The sequence below is a fragment of the Pygoscelis adeliae genome, unplaced genomic scaffold (assembly GCF_000699105.1).
Source record: "Pygoscelis adeliae isolate BGI_AS28 unplaced genomic scaffold, ASM69910v1 Scaffold75, whole genome shotgun sequence".
Taxonomy (NCBI): Eukaryota; Metazoa; Chordata; class Aves; order Sphenisciformes; family Spheniscidae; genus Pygoscelis; species Pygoscelis adeliae.
The window spans coordinates 913,110-933,622 of record NW_008824772.1 but is presented as its reverse complement, the minus strand read 5'-3'; the positions used below and the strand labels follow the sequence as shown (position 1 = coordinate 933,622).

Here is a 20,513-nt window from a genome sequence, read left to right as displayed (position 1 = left end):
GAGTCTCAGCAGACTTTTGGGTTTTGCTCTTGAGTTGTACAAACAGAATATCACTTCATACAACTCAAAGCTATGCAGTTTCTTAAAATTCTCAGCTGTTTATGGAATATGGCACATCCTGGTTTCCAAGTAGTCAGAGTGCCTTGCATGGAAGAAATTGTTGATCTGTAGGCTTTAATGGAATGCTGTTTCATGCCTAAAAGTTGTAGTGAATGTTCATATTTTTAAGCAAGTTTTGTTAACAATCTGGCAATTACATCCCTTGTTCAGGAGAGGGGAGGGATACCTAGCTAAGAAAAATGAAATTGGATTTCTTCCCTCTTAGGAAAGTAATTCAGAACTGGAACAGTTTGCTCTGTGGTATACTAGTATGCGGATTAAGTTCTGCTTAGTGCTTGATCACATCTTCATTTGGTTAATTGGGATAGCATGTTACATCTGAAACAGTGGAAATGCTCTACTGATTGGAGAAAATCCGAGTCTGAATTGTGTAAGTGAATGAGGCACTTTGAAGGGTAGTGCAAAACTGAATTCAGGGCGAGAAGGGGAAACAGCTGATACTGGAGCCTTGTTTGGAGTATTTAGTTCTAGACTGACTTGCTCACGGCTTGGCTTACCTCCCCTCTTTCACTCACAACTGTTTGGGTGTGGCAGCAGTAGCAGATGCTCCTGGGTACCCAGCAGCTTGCAGATGCTGCTGGGTAGTTGTAGTGCAAGAGCTCAGGTCGACGTGCTCTGTCCTCCTCCATTTGTTATCCACATTTTGAGAATTATGGATTAATTGGATCACACGGTAAATAGGGGATAACAGATTAAAGGGATATTATTGGGTTAAAACCCTTCTTAAACCCCTTCGCCTTTCTTTAACGCCATTATGCAAGACAAAAATGTCAGTCATGAAATAAACTTAGTGTGACTCTTCCCCTTCATGCTGTTGAGCACCCTCCACCCAGTGTGATCCAGCTGTTCTGAATACAAATTCTGAATACAAAAGGTTTTACAAGTGATTACTTCTGTGAGTCAGGATTTCAACCTTTCCTTTTTTCCGAGAGATACTCAGTTTGTGTGGCTGAACACAAGACAGGTTTCACTTCTACACCGCGTGATGCGGTTCTGATTGCTTTGAAAAAAGTCAAGTACAACTTGAGCTGCACGCAGGAAGTGCTGAAAAGAGGAAATAGGATAGTGCTCTCAGAGGTAGGACGAGCTGTGACGCATTTGTGATGTGTATTGGTGGAGAACAGGATTGTTTTGTACTCCTGTATAAGCAAATGTAGCCTGTGTCTGAAACTCTCCAGTCTCACAAAGAAGCGGCAATTAATCCCAATGTACTTAAATTTTATCTTTGAACATGGGCAGATCAGATTTAAATGACTATTCAAATGGTTGAGCCGGAGAGAAAGAAGCTAGGAGATCCTGAAATGTCTGATCTTGACATACAGTATCTGTGCTTTAGCCCTTTTAAGGCTGGTCCATTAATGCTTCCACTGGCAGCAGTGCCATTTTAAAGCAGTTTGCCCTTTCTTCTTAGGGAGGGAGCAATTAGTTTAACACAGAGCAGTTGGCTGCTCTGCACATGGCTGCAATAATGCTCGTGTGGGCATAAATGGGAACTGCTTTGTTTTGGCGGGAGTGCCAGTTTGTGCTAGTTCTAACATAACTTTGGCCATAATTAACACTTAGAGAAAGGAAACATACTTCTCTCCAGGAAATGTGTTTTCTGTTAGCACACTCTCAAATATTTTGACCCAGACTTGCAGGTTGGTAAGTAAATATACTGTTGCTTACCTCGACACTTTTCCCAAAATACCTTTAGCGCCCTTATTAAAAAATAGTTATTGTATATGCTTATTATAAACTCCTGAAATGCTGCTAATAAAATTGCTGCTTAAACAGAGCGCACTATATCAAGTGTTAGAGCATAGGAGTGGCAACTGGGAAACAAATTGTTTCCCCTCACCTTAGGAGATACCAAGTAAGTTGCTGCTATAAAATAGGGAAAGCATCTGGTTTAAAAATTTAGTTCTTTGAATAAACAAGTTACAGGTATGAATGTGTAGAAGTTTTGTCCTATACTGTTGACTGGGGCGTGTTGGAAAGAGGAATCCTCATTAGAAAGCACTGGGAGGAGTGACTGGTGAGAGAAGTTTATTTGTAGAAACCTGAAAGCTGTGAAGGAACCAAGATTATTTTATTTACCTCCAAGTCTGAGGCCAGTAAAAGAAACCAAACCAATTCAATGTCTCGACATAAGACTTGATTCCACTTCTACTGGTCTAACAATCAAGACAATTGTGGATTTGAGCTCAATAATATAATTAGGGCTAGGTGCATTCATGGCATAAATGTATCATCTGCCTCTCGTGTAATGTTATGGACATCCCTCGTTTGGGTGGAGGGGGAGGAGGTTGTAGTGCTCTCTAATACCTCTCCCACTAGGAAATCTGCATTGATTTGACTAAAACATTTATCCATTAATTATCTCTGTGCTTATTACTGAAATTTCAGAAGACATCTGGTGAAACTTCAGTAGCAGCAATATTGATTTGCAGTCAGTCTTCTTTTGAATCAGCTTGGGGTGGGGTGTCCAGAAAATAAAGGTTAGAGATTCTTTTCTCTGGATTCTTTGCCAAAATCCTCAAACATGGATTTATCTGTGTTAAGCCTCTAACAGAAAAAACCTATACATAATGAAGTGTATGCTATAAGGATTACTAGGGTCTTGTAAGATGCAGAATTTTAAGGCTCTGGTTATTCCTCCATCATCTTTCTTCCTTCAAGCTGCTTTTCCCATGTTATGGATGGTTTGGTTTGCATGCCAATTTGGGCATGTACATGCCAGCCTAAAAACATTGTAGTTACCTGTTGTTATTCTAAACTAGGCTTTTAAAAAAGCTTTTTTGTTGTTGTTTTTGTTTGTTTGTGGTTTTGTGGATTTCTTATTTAATAAAATAGGAAATCTTTGTTTCTCTTTTCCTAGAAATTCAAGTAAGGTCAGGAGGAGAAAATGTTTGGTGTTTCTATAATTCTAATCTAGAGTTACTAAGTTATATCTCCTATTTTCTTTAAATACCTGATTTATTCTTTCAGATACTTAACAAGTCTTCTCAGTTCAGTGTGTTCCACTGAACTTGCAGCCAAATGTAGATGGTTTGATAAATTGTACATTTCTTTAAACCTTGTGATGACTAAACCTTTGTTTGATGCTTTCTCTCTTTTTTTTTTAAGTGATTGCTATTGGAAAAAATGTAGTGTCTGTGTTCCCCTAGAACAGCTAAAAAGCCATTTGGCCATGCTAAGGTTTCAACAAATCATATTTAGATTGCTGACATTGTTTTCATGGAAACCAAATAAATTGGTGCCACTTCCTGGGTTTAAAAGATGTGTTCATCTGTTGTGTATTTCATGTAGTCTTTTTTTTTTTTTTCCTCCCCCAAAATATTTTTGTGGTTACTTTGCTTTAGGCAAAGTAACTAGCAACATTTCAGACAGTAATGTTTCTCTGTGCCATATTTTGTTTATAAAAGATAACTAATCTGGTTTACTTCAGAAGACCACATGAGCAGTTACAATACACTATTGTCTTACAGGTAAATGACGAATATGTGCTGTAATCCTGTCTTTGTAGAAAGAGTGCATTACATAAAACTTGAGATATTTCATTGTACAGGCATGAGCAAGACTAGTTAAAATAAATGCAGTGTTGTAAGGGAAGCTGTTGTTATAACATCAAGTACCTTGATAAGAATATGATTTAGTTGTGTTTTCTTGTAAATCACTTGTATGTTCACGATGAAATGACTTGGCTTGGCTTTCTTCAGTAAGGATCACAAGACTCCAGGAGGCACACAGGCTGTTTTGAATCAAACATTTCTGAAAATGGAATACTTGACAGTTATGAATAAAGTTATTTAACAGTCAACTTCCTGTGGTTGGCATGCATTTCTGAATCAGGAGGAGGCTGAAGGGCTGCAGCTGAGATGTGTATACTCCATCTGAACAAAAAAGGTCATCTTCTACAAGCAAAGCGATTGCTTAAAATCTGATATTCTGATATGATTTATTTTAATACTGTATTAAAAGAGCAAAAGCGCAGTCACCTAACACTGGAAGATCTTTGAAGCTAATGTGTAGGCTGTTCATTCTGTTGTATTAGTGTGTGTTCAAGAAGTTTGCTTTATTGCAGTATGTCAACATGCATATGAGAAATGCGCTCAAACCTGCGTTTGCCTTTGTCACTTCTGTTGGCATCTTTGGGCCTGTGTTTTACGTTAAGTAGAAGGAAGCGGGCAGTGGAGGAGTAAGGCTCAATGGTATGGTTCCTGCAGTGTAACAGGTCATTGGTAACCTTCAACCACACTTCGGAGGTTTGCAGTTCAGAACTGCTCAACTGTAAAAATGACTTTAAAGGGTTCACCTGCATTTAAAAGAAAAACCTCAAAAGTTTACCTGTGACTAATTAAAGACTTTCACATCACTATATTTTTCTAACTAGATCTTTTATTTAAATTCCATCGTATGTGCTCACAGAACGTGGGTGTGAAGACAACAGGAATATAATGGAGAACTGTGGAGTTTTTTGATGGGGGTAGATCCTGCTGTTTCTCAGTCTCCTATTGATTTTGTCATTGGTGTGGCTCCTTTGTGGCATGACTGCAGCAGATTGACTGCTGTAGCAGCCACGTGGTAGGGGCTGGACGTGGTGAGCCACACTGGAGTTAGTGGAGCAGAGTGGGGAAACCCAGTTTCTTTTTTCTAGCCATCTAGGGTAAACCAGAGAGTTTACAGTTTGTCTAAAGGGAAATTTTAGAATGCGACAACTGTCTGTTGAATACAGCCATTTAAATATAGCCACTGTCATCAATTTACCGAGTGAGATCTAGTTACTCACTTTTAACAATTGCTGGCATTAAGGCTTTCCTTGGTTGTTGTCAGTGGGTTTCTCTTTGTTATTGCATAAAATACATAGGTTCACCCCTTTGGAAAAGGATCAGCAGTCTCGCTTGGTTGCTTTGTAATGCCGCCTTTTTGAAGCTTGTTTAAAATGGGTCAAAACTCTTCAGTTCTACAGTAGTGCATTCTGATAACAATCTGTTAGTCGTGGTAGTTTGTGGTTCAAGAGCATCTGTAGTTAGCAGAGCTTAGCCTGCTAATATGAAGATGTCCAGGTCAGATAGAAAATTACCAGTAGTCAAGGCACTGGCTTGTAGCTGTATGATATGGAGGGGTGTCTGGAACGTGATGGAAGAACAGATGATGAATTTGAAGCTGTTTTAAGTTCTTGATGCCATGCAAATTGATAAAAGCCAATGATTGAACAATTTTTATCCTTAAATACAGAGTTGAGTCATGTTGATGGCACTTGCTTGGTATGTCTTTATTAGTTGTCTGAATAGATTTTCATAAGGGAAGAACCCAGTGACTGAGCTGAAGATGTGGAGGAGGGAAACTGGTATGTCACTGCTTATAACTGTATTATGCTTGTAACTGATGGCTTTTATAGTTTAATCTCTTGAGTTTCAGTATGGCCACCTTGATATTTGTCTGCCTCTGACTTTGATACATGACAGCCTGCAAAGCTAAGCAGTCTTCTTGGTGTGCTTTCTGGCAGTTATTTTACTGTTGGATATGTGGCTCTAGAGCGTTGCTGTTGCTGCAGGCCGATGTATTTTGTGTTTGTGTTTTCAGGAAATCCCCTCTTTTCAGAAGCTGCTTCTTAGGGTGTTTTGTGACCTTTACAGACTGTGGCTTACTTGTCTGCTCCAACTGCTCAATCCATTGCAGTAGCAGTAAGCCCTGGGACTTAAAGGAGAGGTAGTAACTCATCCATTCCAGTACTGCGGAGTTAATGCTTCTTTAGTGAGTAGGCATTGCCGTAAGTTATATAAAAAAGAGCTGTCTAAGATTAAAGTATATGTATGCATGCACGTGTGCGCACACACACACACATGCGCGCATACTTACAGCCTCTGAGGCCCAGGTATTCTAGAATAAGCACTTCCACTTAATGAGTCTGAAATCTGGCTGATTTGTACATAGTCCTGTGGGGGAAGGAGGGTTGCCAGCTCCTACTAGGACCTAAAAAAGAAATTAAGTCTGACCTTAAACTTTATTTTGTCTTAACATTCAGCTACAGACAGTGGTCTTAGTACTTGGAAGGCCTGAATTCTGATCCTGTTACTTCTGCTTGGGAAGCTTGATGGATTTGTGCATCAAGGTTCTGCATTTTTATTTTCTGTGAAATAAGAATGCTCTTCCCCGTACACTTTTCTTACAGGATTGAGGCTAGAATGGATTTCTGAAGTGCTGAAAAAGATGTAGGTGTAAAATACTGCCATCATTGCAAGCAGTTGCTGCTGTGTGCCACCAGGCTTTAAAATGGTTAGTGTTACTGCTGCAGTTTGTCACCCTAGAGAAAATCGGTAGTGTTAAGCCAAATACAAGGTAAAATAAGGTAGTACAACTGTGTTGGACTCTTCTGCAGGTGTGTTGAGCACAAGGCATGTTTCAACCAAAGTCCCAGTCTTCCCTAATTAAAAGTTGATGTTCAAATTGCACACTTAAAGGTGCGGTATCTACTTGTATTATGTAACTTTTTTTAGTACCTGGAAACTTGCAAAGGTACCTGGCTTATATGTCTGCCAGAACCCTTTTTGGACTGTTATTTACCCTACCCTACTTTACTGCTGCTTAGATGACACAGTTTAATATTGAGGTTTGATATTCTTCCTAGATAAGTTTGCAGAGTTCAAATTCAAGTGAGGGGAAGTCATTATCAGGGTGTAACTCCTGTCCTAATTGACTTGTCTGACTTAAATGGAGTCACCCCAGCATTGGATGCTTCTTGAATTTCTCATCAAGAAAATTCAGTCAGAATTCTTGCTCTTCCATCCGCAGAGTGAAAACAGATGGTTTCTTTTCTGTATTTAGTTTATAGTAAATAAATTACAGTTTGGTAATCAAGAGCTTTCAAAAGGAAGAATGTTTCTGCTTCTGTGATGATGCTGAGAATCCTAAAAAGGTACTACTTTCCGTTGCAATAAATTCAATCAGTACATTACCTATTGCAAGTGAACTCAGGTTCATTGCAAGAGTTCTTCCTTAATCCCAGCACCCTAACAGAGTTCTGGAGAGTTGACTGTAGTTAAGACTTACAATAAAAAAATCATTAGTTCCGCATTACTGGAGGGATTAAGAACTGCAGTTACTATTTGCAAGGACAGTGATCGCTTGAATCCAGAAGATAACCTGTATAGTAGATGTGGTAGCATGCAGTATGGCAGTGCGGGGCTCTGTTCATTACTCCCAGAGTAAGGAGTTCTTGTCCAACTTGGTCTCTGATAGGAAAGTTTAGTAAAATGCTTCATCTGTTGTGGTTTCTCATGCTCCATTCTGCTAGTCATTTGCTGTGCTCAGGGGAAGTACCTGTATGAATGGGATTGTGTGGCCATGCAGTTATAAATTAACTTATCTCCAGTGATTAATCCCTGTACCTGAATGCAGACTCTTCAAAGGGTTAGAAGAATTGAATGTGTCTTTTCATAATGAAGGTGTGGTTGCTTCGTTGATACTCCCTGTAGGATTTATTTAGCAATTCTAAACTTGGAAAGAATTTAACTATTATAAATGTGCCTACCTATGCTTTTAAGCTTAAATATTAACTGGCCTAAAAATAAAATGTCAGTTGTGTTCTTAGGATAGCTGCTTAAAAAAATGGTAGTGATTAAAGCTTACAACACTTAAATCTAGGTTTTGGTAAATTAACTGGACTTCAGAATATAAACTATTGGGATCAAGTGTGCCACTTACTTAAGTAACTGTTTGCTTTGTTTTTAGGGGGAATCTGTAAAGTATTTCTTGGACAACTTGGATAAACTTGGAGAACAAGTAAGTTTGGTTTTGGTTTTTGTTTTTTTTTTAGCCTTGAGTTTTAAGTAGTCTTTGATATCTGAGTTTTAAACAGACAAAATGTAGTTAGTGGCTACTCAAATAACTTTATCTTTAGTTAACTTTGACTGTCCCATTATCTCAGCAGTTCATCACTGACATGTCAAAAACACAGGGCAAGGCAAGGGCCAAGAGACTTTCTGGAAATAAAACTTTTGTAGAAATTGAACAAAAAAAAAAGTTACAAGTGCTTGTTGAGTCAGAAGACTGTTAAAGTAGCACTTCAACACTAATTGATAACCAAAAATGACTGCTTTTGTTTTTACATATCCAGTTAGGAACACTAAGTTAAATCAGTGCACAGGTCAGTGGTACCTTTCTGTAGTATCTACTTTAAAGTAAACAAACTTGGTACAGAATAAAATCTGTTTTCTTTGGGGGAAAAAGCTGAAACTTCTGTAGAATACTTTCTGATAGCAATGTTGGTTACTGCTTCAGTAATGAAGTTGTATGGCAATACTCATTAGTTGTGTATTGCAGAAATGGCATGTGGAAAAACTGCCTTTAAAATGGAATGCTAGCTTGAACTCCATGGGGAGGCAGTTTCTCCATGGTCATTTCCAGCTGATGGCTAACAAATGATGAAGGAATCCAAACCACTTCAATTGAATCCTGTTACATCATGCTTAATTTCATTTTTCTTTTTAACGGATAAAAATTTAATTTTAAGACAGACTATTTTTCTGCTTTGAACTGTCATTTTTCTAACTAGAGCACTGGTGATCGTGCAGAATGCATACGCCTCCCAGATACCTTGCTTGAGAACTCCAGCATTCGCTCTCTGAATTCTGATTGGGTCTTGAGTTACAAGGCAAGACCAGAACTGCACTCACTTTAATGAACTGCTAAACTTTCTGCTAATGGTGGATTTCTCATTGTCTTTGAATCCAATGCCACTTTAGTTTCAAAGGTTTTGGGGGTTCCCCCCCCACCCCAGGCATTTGCGCACATTTGGGTAAAGATTTTTGCAGCTTCTTTTCAAAGTTCTTTATTTAGAAACCTTGGTCCATTCTTTGATTAAAGTGTGAAACTTGAAGTCACTAGTTTTTTTATGTTTTTATATACACAAACACACTTATTGTAGGTCTGATGTTGCTGTGGGAATGCTGAGCTCTGAATTACAACTTTTCTGGTTTAAAGTTAGACCAAATGGTATTGAGATACAGAGGGACTCTTCAAGATCTGCTGTCATAGAAAATGTTAGGTCTTGTAGAAAAAGTGCTAGCTAAGTTTTGTAACTGAGTGAAAGATTTGATAGGTTCTTCTGGTTTATTCTTATCTATATGCAAGATTTGTCTAATGATTATTTCCCCAAACTGTATTAATACAAAGTATTTTACTGTTCTTATCTGTTATCTGATACAACTGGGCTGGCCTGCAACTGAATTGCTTATAAACAGATAGTCCTGCGATCCATGTGCCTCTTGCTGAAAGGGAGCTCATGTGCCTCTTGCCAAAAGGGAGCTGATGATAACAGTGCGTAGGGAAGAGAACTTAATGTTCAGATTTAATCAGATCAGCAAAATAGGAGTAGCTGGCTGGCATATACATGTGGGATCAGCTGGATTCCTTGCAACTGTTTGTTGTTATTTCAACTGCCAGTGCAGACTATATGTATTCAAATATCTCATAGAGAGACATTGCTTTCCATGTTGTGATTGGATCTTACTCATGCCTTAAATTCTAATTTTAACTAGGCAAACAGTGATGTGATAGCCAAAAGAGCTACCTGATAACCAAAAGAAGTCCTTTAGAAGAAAACAGACTGTAGTGAATTTGAGGAAGGAGATAATTCAGGAAGAAAGCACATGTTCCGAGTCAGTATCAATATGTATCCTTGGGAAGAGCTGCACAGAAAATAAAACAAAAAAACAACAAAACTCCCCCACCCCCCAGAAAAAGGAATAAGGTGAAAAAGAAAACAGTCAACATGGAAGATGGGGCGAAATGTAGAAAAGGAAGAGTGTGCTTGGGGATGCTTGCAGGAAAAGTACCGATTGACAATGGTGAAACATTGAAGGGACTTCGAAAACAATACTCAGTGCCGTCCAAGGAGAATATTCACCTAATGCTGCGTCTTCAGATAAGGAGAATGGGGTCAACAGTGAGAAAGGAGCTAGTTCAGAATTGCTACAGTGGCAAGCTGCTGGTGTCCCAAGGATCTGGGCATGAAGGAGAAAACGTAATCATCCTTCAAAAAGATAACTAAAATACTGGGAGATTTCTTAGGAGTTGTTGTATTTAGTTTCCTGTAGCCAAATGATGGCTGTATACCAAGCAACTTGACTTCCAGTGCACTCATTTGCAGACTGCTGCATCAGAGCAGACATTATCTGGTATAAAACATGGTGGGTCTTCTGTGCATGTAGAATTTGAAAGCACTTGAACGGATTTTATTTGTGGTTGCAAGTGTGGAAGGAATTTTAAATGAGTAATAATACTCGAGAGGGAATTTGTCAGGAATTCTACCGATAAGCTCCTTGTTCTTGAAAGCTTTACTGAATAAACAGTACAGGCCAACTCCCAGAAGAGTTTGCTTTGTGCTCTTGTTTCGATGTTGAAGGTATATATGGCTTTGCCTATTATATTAATTGATTTTATTTATTTACTTACTTTAATAATTTGAATCCATCTTGAGCTTTCCTAAGACTTTCTGGTTTTGTTCTGAGAACTTGAGACTAACTTCCTGAATAACAAAAGATTATACATTCCTGTTTGAAAGATGGAATAAGCATTGAACCTGTGACATTCTCTTGCCTAAATGTTAACAGTCAGCTTTACTCAAAATCCCTTCAAATGTGCCGAATGACATTTGATACAGTCATTGCTCTATTCCTCTGATTGTTTGCCCTAACAATTTTTGGTAGAAAAGACCCACGATAAATGTAATCTGAAGAGAAAAATCTTCTTACCCTTTAAAGTTGCTTCTTTTAATCGGACAAGGGAGTAGCAGCACATCTGTTGCTCAGTTTGAAGAGAACATAGTACTGTTTTAGCAGTTCAACTCTCCTGCAGATTTAGGTGGTGCGGGTTTTGGATGTGTAATAGTACTATAGCAAAAAGTGCAGGGTGGGGAGCCTGTGCTTCAGAGAGCTGCTTTGTAATTCGTGCCACGATAAAAATCAGTGCCTTAGTCATGGGCAGCTCGAATACAGAAACCGTGGAGTTCAAACAAAAGTGTCTCTCTAGCTAGTTTCACTTTTGAGCTTACATAGTAAAGCAAAGTGATCCTTGAGTTTTTGGAACATTACGCTCACTTCATGATTTTTAAAATTGCTTTCTTAAAGGCTGTGGATCAAACTTGCCCAGCTGCCTTAAATTTGGAATACCAGTATTTGAATTGCCATGTAGTTGTGTGTGTGTGCTCCCCACCCCAGCTTATTCGTTGAATCAGACTTTCTGGACCATGGTCTTAACACATCTTTATAAAAGCTCCGAGTCTGGTAACTGGCACTGTCAAAGGAAGATCGTAGATCATTCACTAAGAGGAGACTAAAATTCCAACTCTGACACCTAAATCACTCTCTCTGAAGTTGTGAGAAATGCTGGAAAAATGTAAGGAAGAGTTTCCATAACAAGTGAACAACAAAGCTTCAAACTTCAGCGTCAGCCAGCTGTCTGTTACAGATACACTTTTTAAATAGCAGAAAGACTTGGACCATATGCAGAAGTGTAATACTAAGAATGAAGAAATCCCCAATACGAGTCTTGAATTTCATGCTGTCAAAAGCTGACTAATAAGAATTCCTCTTCCTGCATCCATTCATGATGACTGTTCATGTAACAGTCAAAAAAATAGTAAAAAAACCCCCACTTATCCTGCCTATTTAATTCTGGGAGAAAAGGCAGGCTGGAGAACTTCAGGGTACAGCTGTCTTGGGTGTCCTCCTAGGCTGTACTAATGGGAAGGGGCTGCTGTCCTCAGCTGCCTGTTTCTTCTCCTATTCTACTAATTGCACAGTACGTTTTGGACAAAATCAGGCTGTGAGCTCACAGGTGTGGCACACAGCTAATAGAAGTGACTTTTTGGACCAATATAGCTGGATGCAAAAGATCCATGGCACAAACACAGTAAGCTGCTTAGCTTTTGCTTTTCTGGCATAATTGATTGCCTTAAAAATTAGTGGAGCAGCTCTTTTTTCCTAGAAGCAGTTGTGCGGTATGCACGAGAACATGGGAGTAACTGAGTGCCCACAGTTAGAATGGGATACTGCCGTGGTTACTGATTTGAGAAACCTGTCTGAGACCCCATTTGCTGCATTGCAGTGTTGGCAGCCAGTGTGTTTCCCAGCTTTGTGGGAAGAGGATGAATGAAACGTAAAGTAATCCAGAATGAGGGGAAACTGGCATGAGGAATTGATGGTACACCTCTCAGGTTGTTTATGGATCCTTGTCATGTGGCAAATGGAAAGCTTCAGTTTTCTGGGGTACATGTTTTGATTTAATATTGGGTGTGTTTCCTGCTTTGGGCTCTAGGTCTTTCCAAAATGCTTCAGTGTTAGCGTACAAATATACATACATGTGTATGTTTATTCAAAACATCGGGCTGTTTCTCTGCAAGCTTTTCTCTCGATTGCAAGCCACCATGTCTGTGACTTGTATCCTAATCGGCAAACTCTCCTTTATTTTTTTTAGGATTATCTTCCCTCACAGCAAGATATACTGCTGGCACGAAGACCCACAAAAGGGATTCACGAGTACGACTTTGAAATAAAAAATGTTCCTTTCAAAATGGTTGATGTAGGTGGCCAAAGGTCAGAACGGAAACGATGGTTCGAATGCTTCGACAGTGTCACATCAATACTCTTCCTTGTTTCCTCGAGTGAATTTGACCAAGTGCTTATGGAGGATCGGCAAACGAATCGCCTTACGGAATCCCTGAACATTTTTGAAACAATAGTCAATAACCGGGTTTTCAGCAACGTCTCAATCATTCTCTTCTTAAATAAGACGGACTTGCTTGAGGAAAAAGTACAAAAAGTGAGCATCAAAGACTATTTTCCAGAGTTTGAAGGGGATCCCCACTGCTTAACAGATGTCCAAAAATTCCTGGTGGATTGTTTTCGTACTAAACGCCGGGACCAGCAGCAGAAGCCCCTCTACCACCACTTCACCACTGCTATTAACACAGAAAACATCCGGCTAGTTTTCCGTGATGTCAAGGATACCATCCTTCACGACAACCTCAAGCAGCTTATGTTACAGTGATGTGCAAAAAGACATTTTTATTTGAGTAACTTTCGTGTGTTGTTTTTTTTTTTTAACTAGAAGTTTACAGCAGGAGTAGAGAAATCCAGATCCTGTCAGACTTCTTGATATGTGGCTAAAAGCTGCTGCTGAACACATTATTGCCAATTTCTGCAGAAATTCAGGCTTAATCTCTTCCAGTGTAGCTTCAAGTTGACTCAAGTTGTAATTTTATAGCAGACCTTTGTCTAAGTTACCTGTAAAGTGATAAATTTGACCTTTTAAGAATGTGTATGTTATCCTAGAAAATTCATTCCACCTTCAAAATTCCAAGTCCAAACTTCAGTGAAATTGTTGCAATTGTTAGACTGTGGCAGTAATTTAAGGGGGGGAGAAACTTTTTAGATCTAATTTCATTATGAAGACTGTGATACCATAGCTGACTTATGATTTCTCAGGTCTATTGTTGGTTAGAAATCCTATAAATCCCTTGCTGGAATCATCTATTTGAAGCTAGGATTCCTGGGTGTAACGTACTTCCTGTTTAAGTATAAATCTTTGCATGGGGTTTGACTAGGAGATGCTTTAAAAATACTTAGATTGGGAGCTTCAGACATACCTGGCAGGAAGTACTAACGCAGGCAGAAGTCTAGTGACAAGGAATTAGTGAATGGCACAGTACACGGTTTCACTCTATTGCATTGTACGTATGTCTTAGAGCCATGGCAAAGCACAGAGCACTATGATACGGTCCTCTTGAAATTCTGATATGGGAAGGGGGGAGCAAGCTAAACTTGTATTTCTTATCTTCACTAACCAGATGTTACATGTAGGTACCTTACCTGTTCTTGAAGCGCTTTAATATAGCACTGGTTTATTTTTACTTTCTTCATGATTTCTTACAGTGTGCCTCATCTTAATCAGTAAGCATTTGGTGACGGATAGAAGTACTTGCAAACCTAAGTGCCTCCTTGTGTTCTGTCCTCCTACGGTATTTTCAGTGGCCTTATGTGAGCATATGTGTTCCCAGCAGAGGCCTTGTGTAGCTGACACCGTGAAGGTGAATGTTTTCTTCTGAAAAAAGAGGTTCTTTCTGAGACTTTCCAATTGGGTCTAGCAATCCTAAGTGTACTTGAGCCAAATATGTTGCACAGCATACTCCAGAGTGCTGCTTGTGACTAAGAATATTTTACCAAAAGTTCCATTGCGGTTTCTTTTTTTTTTTTTTTTTAAGGGGGGTTGTTACTGTTGCCATGTGATTAAAAAAAAAAAAAACACCCAAAAAAACCTTCTTGCCCAGAAATCCTCATACACCACACAGCATACTACAAAATGAGAGTAAGCTTGTGAGCTTGTGTTTTAAAAAGTAGTGCCGTTACCGAGTTTTCCCCAGAGTGTAGTGTCACGTAGGCAGTTCAGTTTGCCACTTTGCCCCATGGAACCAGCCACTTCCTGTGGATCATGATGCTGGCCAATACTTTCTTAAATGAATTTTTATTAACGTACTGCACATGTGGCAAGAGGTGTGACACAATATTCGCACTGCTTGGAGCAGTGTCCCTGCTCGAACATAGGAAAGCTGCCTGTCTTCTGAACTTAGCCTTTTACTTACTGTGATTGTAAGTTGTATTAACATCTCTGTACCTCGTTCGCCTGTCACTAGAAGGGGAATAGTGTATTTTTATTTAGTTAGGTGCTTTGAAAGACCTCTATTTTTTTATATCATCCAATGAGTAGTCATAGATTAGTCTGCGATTTCTGCGATAAGGCACTATTTTGGGAGGAAAGAATTCTGAAAAGAGCTTGGGAGAAGTCAGTGCATAATCTAAACATAAAGTCTGGGTGCAATGCTGATGTCAGGAGGATTAATATAATCTTTAGATGGGGATATTTAATGTAGATTTTTGCCTCCTTACTGGACATGGATACGATTACTTCTGGTTTGACATCTTCAGGTCATATGTGAGCAGTTCCAGAAGGATCATGAACTAGAGACCTCAAAAAAGGCTAGTGAGGCTATTTAAAGGATTGGACAACATGCCTGTAATGGGAGTCCAGAAGTTCTCCATTTCAGGTTGATTTGGTTGAGCTATAAATGCTACATGAGCAGACGACAAACCTGTCTAGTAGCCTCAAAGTCCACTGTTGGAAAGCAGAAATTGAACAAATCCATGCCCTTGTTAGTCAACAAGAGGAGTAGTAGGTCTGCTTTTTTCCATTGCTGACCGTTGTCTGAACAAGTTTCTTTTTTTTTTAAAGGAGGCTTCTCTGCTCTGATTAAAATAATTAATTTGGAGAGGGTCTGTAGTATGTGTTTTGCAGGATGTCAGACTAGATGATTACAGAAAAGACTAAAGACTGGATAGTGGATGATATGAAGATGACCAGGAATTTGTCTAAACAAATTTGTTTATGTAAAATGTTGATGAATTTTGTGTCAAGGGACCTGTTAATTTACTAAAGATCCTCAAAACTGATGTCAGTCGAAGGTTATAGTTAGTACCACCAAGGCTCTGGGCACTTCTGACGTTGGCTAACGTGGGAAAAAGACTCAGCAGGCTTCTCCCCTGAACCAACACAAAAAACCTGGTTTTAATCCTTTCAGATCACTTTCCCTGTGAACACCAGGGCCTGTAAGATAGCAAGGTGGACCCTGCAATGTTGGGTCACGTTTCACAAAGTAGGCCCTGGTAGATAAGCACTATATGAATCTCAGGCAGAAATGAATTACCTTAATGAAATGACTGAGTCAAATCACTCGCTTGCGTTTCCCACTCCCGCTTCTTTCGAGGGGGTGAGGCAACTAACCTTGATGTAACTGTTTACATGGTTCCTATGTTAACATACTGGCTAAACAAACCGAATCAACGTTTGGCCTTTCCATCTTCAAACTTGCTCTTCATTAGCTACCTGAAAAGGAGCACAGCGTGTACTGTTGTATTTCTCTTTAGATTTGTTTCTAAATATTATTTCTTTATAGCAGGATATAATTTTGGTACAAGAGCTGAAGGATTGATGTTTTGAACAGACTGATTTTTATCCTGAAGCAAACAAATGAGTCACAGTTGGCTAGTAAGAGTGAAGCTTGTTCATGTAAACCAGTCTGTGGTACAAGGTCAGGACGTATTTCTAGTGGAGGTGGGAAAGCAGGTAGAAAATCAAGTTTCCCAAAACTTTCTTAGTTCTCTTTGATGGAGTGAGCTCTGTTAAAAAGATCACTGACCGTATGGAGATATACCACTGTCTTGTACAGCCTTCCTGTACTTGAAGGTGAAATTGGTGTTTTAGCGACTGTTCCCTGCTGCAGTGTGTTAAACTGAGTTGATTGATACCTGAAAACTGTGGCTGTTCATCAGGGCTTTAAAAATTTTACTTTTTTTATATATTGTATGTGGGAGCGTAAGCCATCAGTTTGTGTAAAACTTAAGCTTTCTTCTAGAATATCTGCTCTTAAAAAAAGTCAGGTGGGTTCATTGATCTCAAAGGCTGTATATTGGACTCATTTGTCTAGTAAGTAGCTTTAAATTTTGCCCATCAGAATTTCTCTAGCAAATTGCTCAGATCAGGTGGGTGTTTCAAGCGTCATGACACTTGGTTAGTAACAGTATTTATGATCAGTCCCCGATAGCTTGGTCAAACTGCATCTGCTCACCACGTTTGGGAGCAACTCACCGCTTAAAGACTGAGAACTGTGCATGTTTAACATGTCCATTGCCATCGGAAGACTTCTCTGGTTATTTCTCTTTAAGGATGGTTGCAGAAGGTTCATTTTCCAACAGTAACATTTCCTGTTTCAGAATGATCAGAAGTTTCATGCCATACCGAATTGTTCACAAGTTAACTTTACAGGTCTTGTCTATTTGATGGTACCATTAACATAATTTTTTAATTACACAGCATTGCAATACAGTGCCATTTTGCAATTTCTTTGCATTGTACTTGAAAATAAGTTGAATTGCAGACTATTTAAAACTGCTTTCCTGCGCTTTCAGTAGCAGTGAGAGCTTACCTTACGTGAAGCCTTTATGTAAAAATATATTTTGTAACAACCTCATAGATCTTTAACAAAACCAAGATTTGTATTAGCTTTGTATAAATGTTTGTGGCTTACAATTTTATATGTTTAACTTTTTATAAACTTTCCAGGGACTACTTTTTATTGTAAATTTTTTTTCTCCTTGCTTTAGTTTAAGATTGGCAATAAATTATTTCTAAGGGAGGTCTTAGAAGAAAAAGCATCACTTCCTTTTTATAAAACGGTTAAATTGATTAATAGTTTAAAACCTCTTACACTCGCTTGTACATTGCTCTGTACATACTCTCCAAAAGTGTTGCCTTTCAGCTATTAATATTTGCCTTGTGTACAAAAATTACTGACGATGAATAAACATATACAGCCTCACGTTGGTATTATGAAATTTTTTTTTCAAATTAATAATGTGTGGAGGCAACCACCTGATTTTTTTTTTTCTGTTGGTTGGCTAAGGCCAGCTGTTTTGCTCCTGCCACATCTTGTGTGTTTCAAATAAAATGTGTAATAGAATTAGTCTCAAGCAAGCTCTTTGCTAAAAGGGCTCATCCAGATTCTTGTTCAGCCTGATTGCTTCCTCTCCAGTAGAGAGGCAAAAGGAAATTGCTGACTTGCATTTGACAACCAGTTGGTACTCAGTATTTAAAATACTGATGACACTTGTGTGTGTTCTGGTCTAAGTGGCAAGCCTCTGTATAAATTATGTATCTCAGTATTGCAGAGTTAGATTTTATTTTTTTTTAAGCTGTTTTCTGAATAAGCCAGCCTCTGCCTTCTCTAGAAATGGATCACTGGATGTTTTGCAACCGGCTGCAATATGAAGCAATGTTTTGCAGCAAAACATTGATTTCTCCTTGTCAGTTTTTATAGGCCTGAGATGCTTCATTTTCCACAGCAGCCCTCAGAAAGCTGGCATGCTGCGGGCACTGAATGTCTAAAAATACTAAGACCAAGTCATGCTTGTTTATAGAGTTAGTGCTCAACATTAGTATTTGTCTTGATAATCGGAATACATAAACTGTAAAAATTCTTAGTGTATGTGAATGTTGCTGTGGATTAATAGGAACCTGCACGCTCTCCCCCAGCCTCTGCATTGTGGAGAGCAGAGTTCACCGTGGGAAGGAGCCACCTCTGCTCGCTGAAATTAGGAGTTAAAAACCTGTCGCGTGCCCTGAAACTTAACCCAGCTCCGTGGTGCAGTTTTGATTCCAGGCGCTGCCTGTTCCTAGGGTCATCTCTTGATCACTGTTCCTAGTGGTCATCTCTTGACCACCTTTTTGCACTGAAACAGTTAGATCAAATGAACACCGTTTGTGATGTTGCTCTTTGAAAACCAGTCTCTTTAGGTTTTTTTGAAAGCTTTTTTTTTTCTTACATCTTACTTCCTGAGATGCAGTCAGCCACCTGAGGAGTAAAACTAACAACATCTAGAACGCAACAGATCATGTTTGGTTTGGTTTTGGTTTGGTTTTTTTAAGCCAAATATTACAAATGTAATTGCATCAAGGTTCACCCAGGCTTCTAGTTAATCTCTTGTTGACTAAAGCTCTCATTAGAAATAGGTTAGTGGTGGCATACTGTTCAGCAGTAACTCGCAGGCTCTGATCACCTCACCGCACTGATGTGCCCGGTGTCTGACAGCGCTGGGCAGAGCCGAAGGAGGGGCGGGGAAGGAGCGTGTTAAAGGATTTATGTGAGCAAGTGGAAGTTTCTTTGCTTTCACAAAGCTCTTGATTTAACAAAATACCTCATTGCATGTACTACTGAATGTAGGTTGGGTTTTCGAGCCTCTTCCTTCCTGTTAAAGTAACCCGGTGATTACACAATAACTGACATAAGGGAACGAAAATGGGGTGAAGCTCTGCAGAAAGAGCTTCCCTGGCTGCCCCGCCGGCAGCAGGAGCCGGCTTCAGAGCTGACCTTAGGAGTCCTGTTTCTGCAGGGGACCTGACCTGACTGTTAAGCTGTACAGAAGCTGAAGGGCAAAGTGCTGGAGGAGCGGCTGCCAAGCGAGCAGGGCCCTTCGGGGAACGTGGCTGGAAATAGGACAGGAGTCTGCGCTGGCGCAGACCTGCTGGTTTTTTCTCTAAAACAACAACCACCAGAAAAAAAAAAGGTGATAGCATCAAGTTACATGTGGCCAGCCCACCTAATGTACTGCTTGGCTGTGTTTTCCACACAAGCTGAAATGTTTTCACTGTGTGTGGAATGCAAATTATTCAATTAAATTAATAAGAAGGGTCCAGATAGATTGAGTCCCACAAGGTTCTGCAACAGTGTTTTATTTGTGCCTAACTTTAGATAGTATTGGGTTTCTTTTCTCTGCTCTCTTCCCTTGTGTTTCTATGCACGCTTAAAAATGAGGGGCAAGACGTCTGTTCCTGCTGGAGTGCAACTTCCACCACCAGCAGCTTTGTGGGCTCTGCGATTCCTGCTCGCTATTGCTCCTAAGAGAAGCTCCTGCAAGATGACAGAGCGAGGCCTGCTCTGGCCTGTGAAACGCACCGTGGCAGAGTCGGTCCTTACGCCCGAGTTCAGTAAACAAGCTGCAGATGACTCGAAGATAAGGAATCAAAACATCCAGCAGAAACGAGATGTGCACTGAGATGGGAGACGCGGTCCCCGCCCATGCGTGCAGCCAAGCTACTGCCTCTGCTTCGTGCCGTGGAGGAAGCCGAGAGTTTGATTAATTGCTGAGCGCTAGATCTGACAAACCTGGAACTGGGTTGGGCTGTTGTCAGCAGAGGTCCGCTTCAGTGCTTGCAACTTCATACGAAGGTGAATTATTTAAAGCCTATGTCCTCCCAGCTGCCAGCTGTAAGCAGCGAGTTGTGCGTTTGCTGTTCCTCAGGCAATGAGGGCTGTAAGGCGCTGGAGAATAAGGTAGGACGTGTTTGGCAGCAGACACAGTAAGTGAATAAATCTCATTTCTCTGCCTGGATGGTTTGAAACGTGGTGACCCAGTATGATGATGCTGATCAGTGCAGACTGGTTTTTATTAATTTAGGACTTAGAGAGCAGGAGGAAGCACAAGACCCTATGCATCCAGCAAAGGGAGTTTTCCCCACTCTCTATTCCAATACTCAATATAGTGGATCATGCCTGTATAGAAGATGCTGACTCCCTTCCCAGGCTTCTTCCCATTGACAGCAGCAATGCTTGGAGCCAAAATCCCTGCCTGATCTCCATTTCTCTCTCCTATCCAGCACCAGGCCAAACCTTGGATGGCTTTTAGCTACGTTGCAGGCTCTGTCCTGTGTTCTCTCTGTCATGTTGCCAGCAGCCTGGAAGACAGTCAACTTCTCTTAGAAGAAAGCCACCCCTTTATCAGATAAAGGGGAAAGCAGTA

The 20,513-nt window shown here is 39.9% G+C and overlaps 1 protein-coding gene across 1 annotated transcript in view; it reads left to right on the top strand.

The window, feature by feature from the left end:
- The window catches only part of GNA13 (guanine nucleotide binding protein (G protein), alpha 13), a 27,397-nt gene extending 9,861 nt beyond the window's left edge, over positions 1 to 17,536 (top strand). The window contains exons 2-3 of the mRNA XM_009323768.1: positions 7,837 to 7,887; positions 12,583 to 17,536. Coding sequence (XP_009322043.1) covers positions 7,837 to 7,887; positions 12,583 to 13,155 — 624 coding nt within the window. The 3' untranslated portion in view covers positions 13,156 to 17,536. The remainder of the gene's footprint in view (positions 1 to 7,836; positions 7,888 to 12,582) is intronic.
- The last annotated feature ends 2,977 nt before the right edge of the window (positions 17,537 to 20,513 follow it).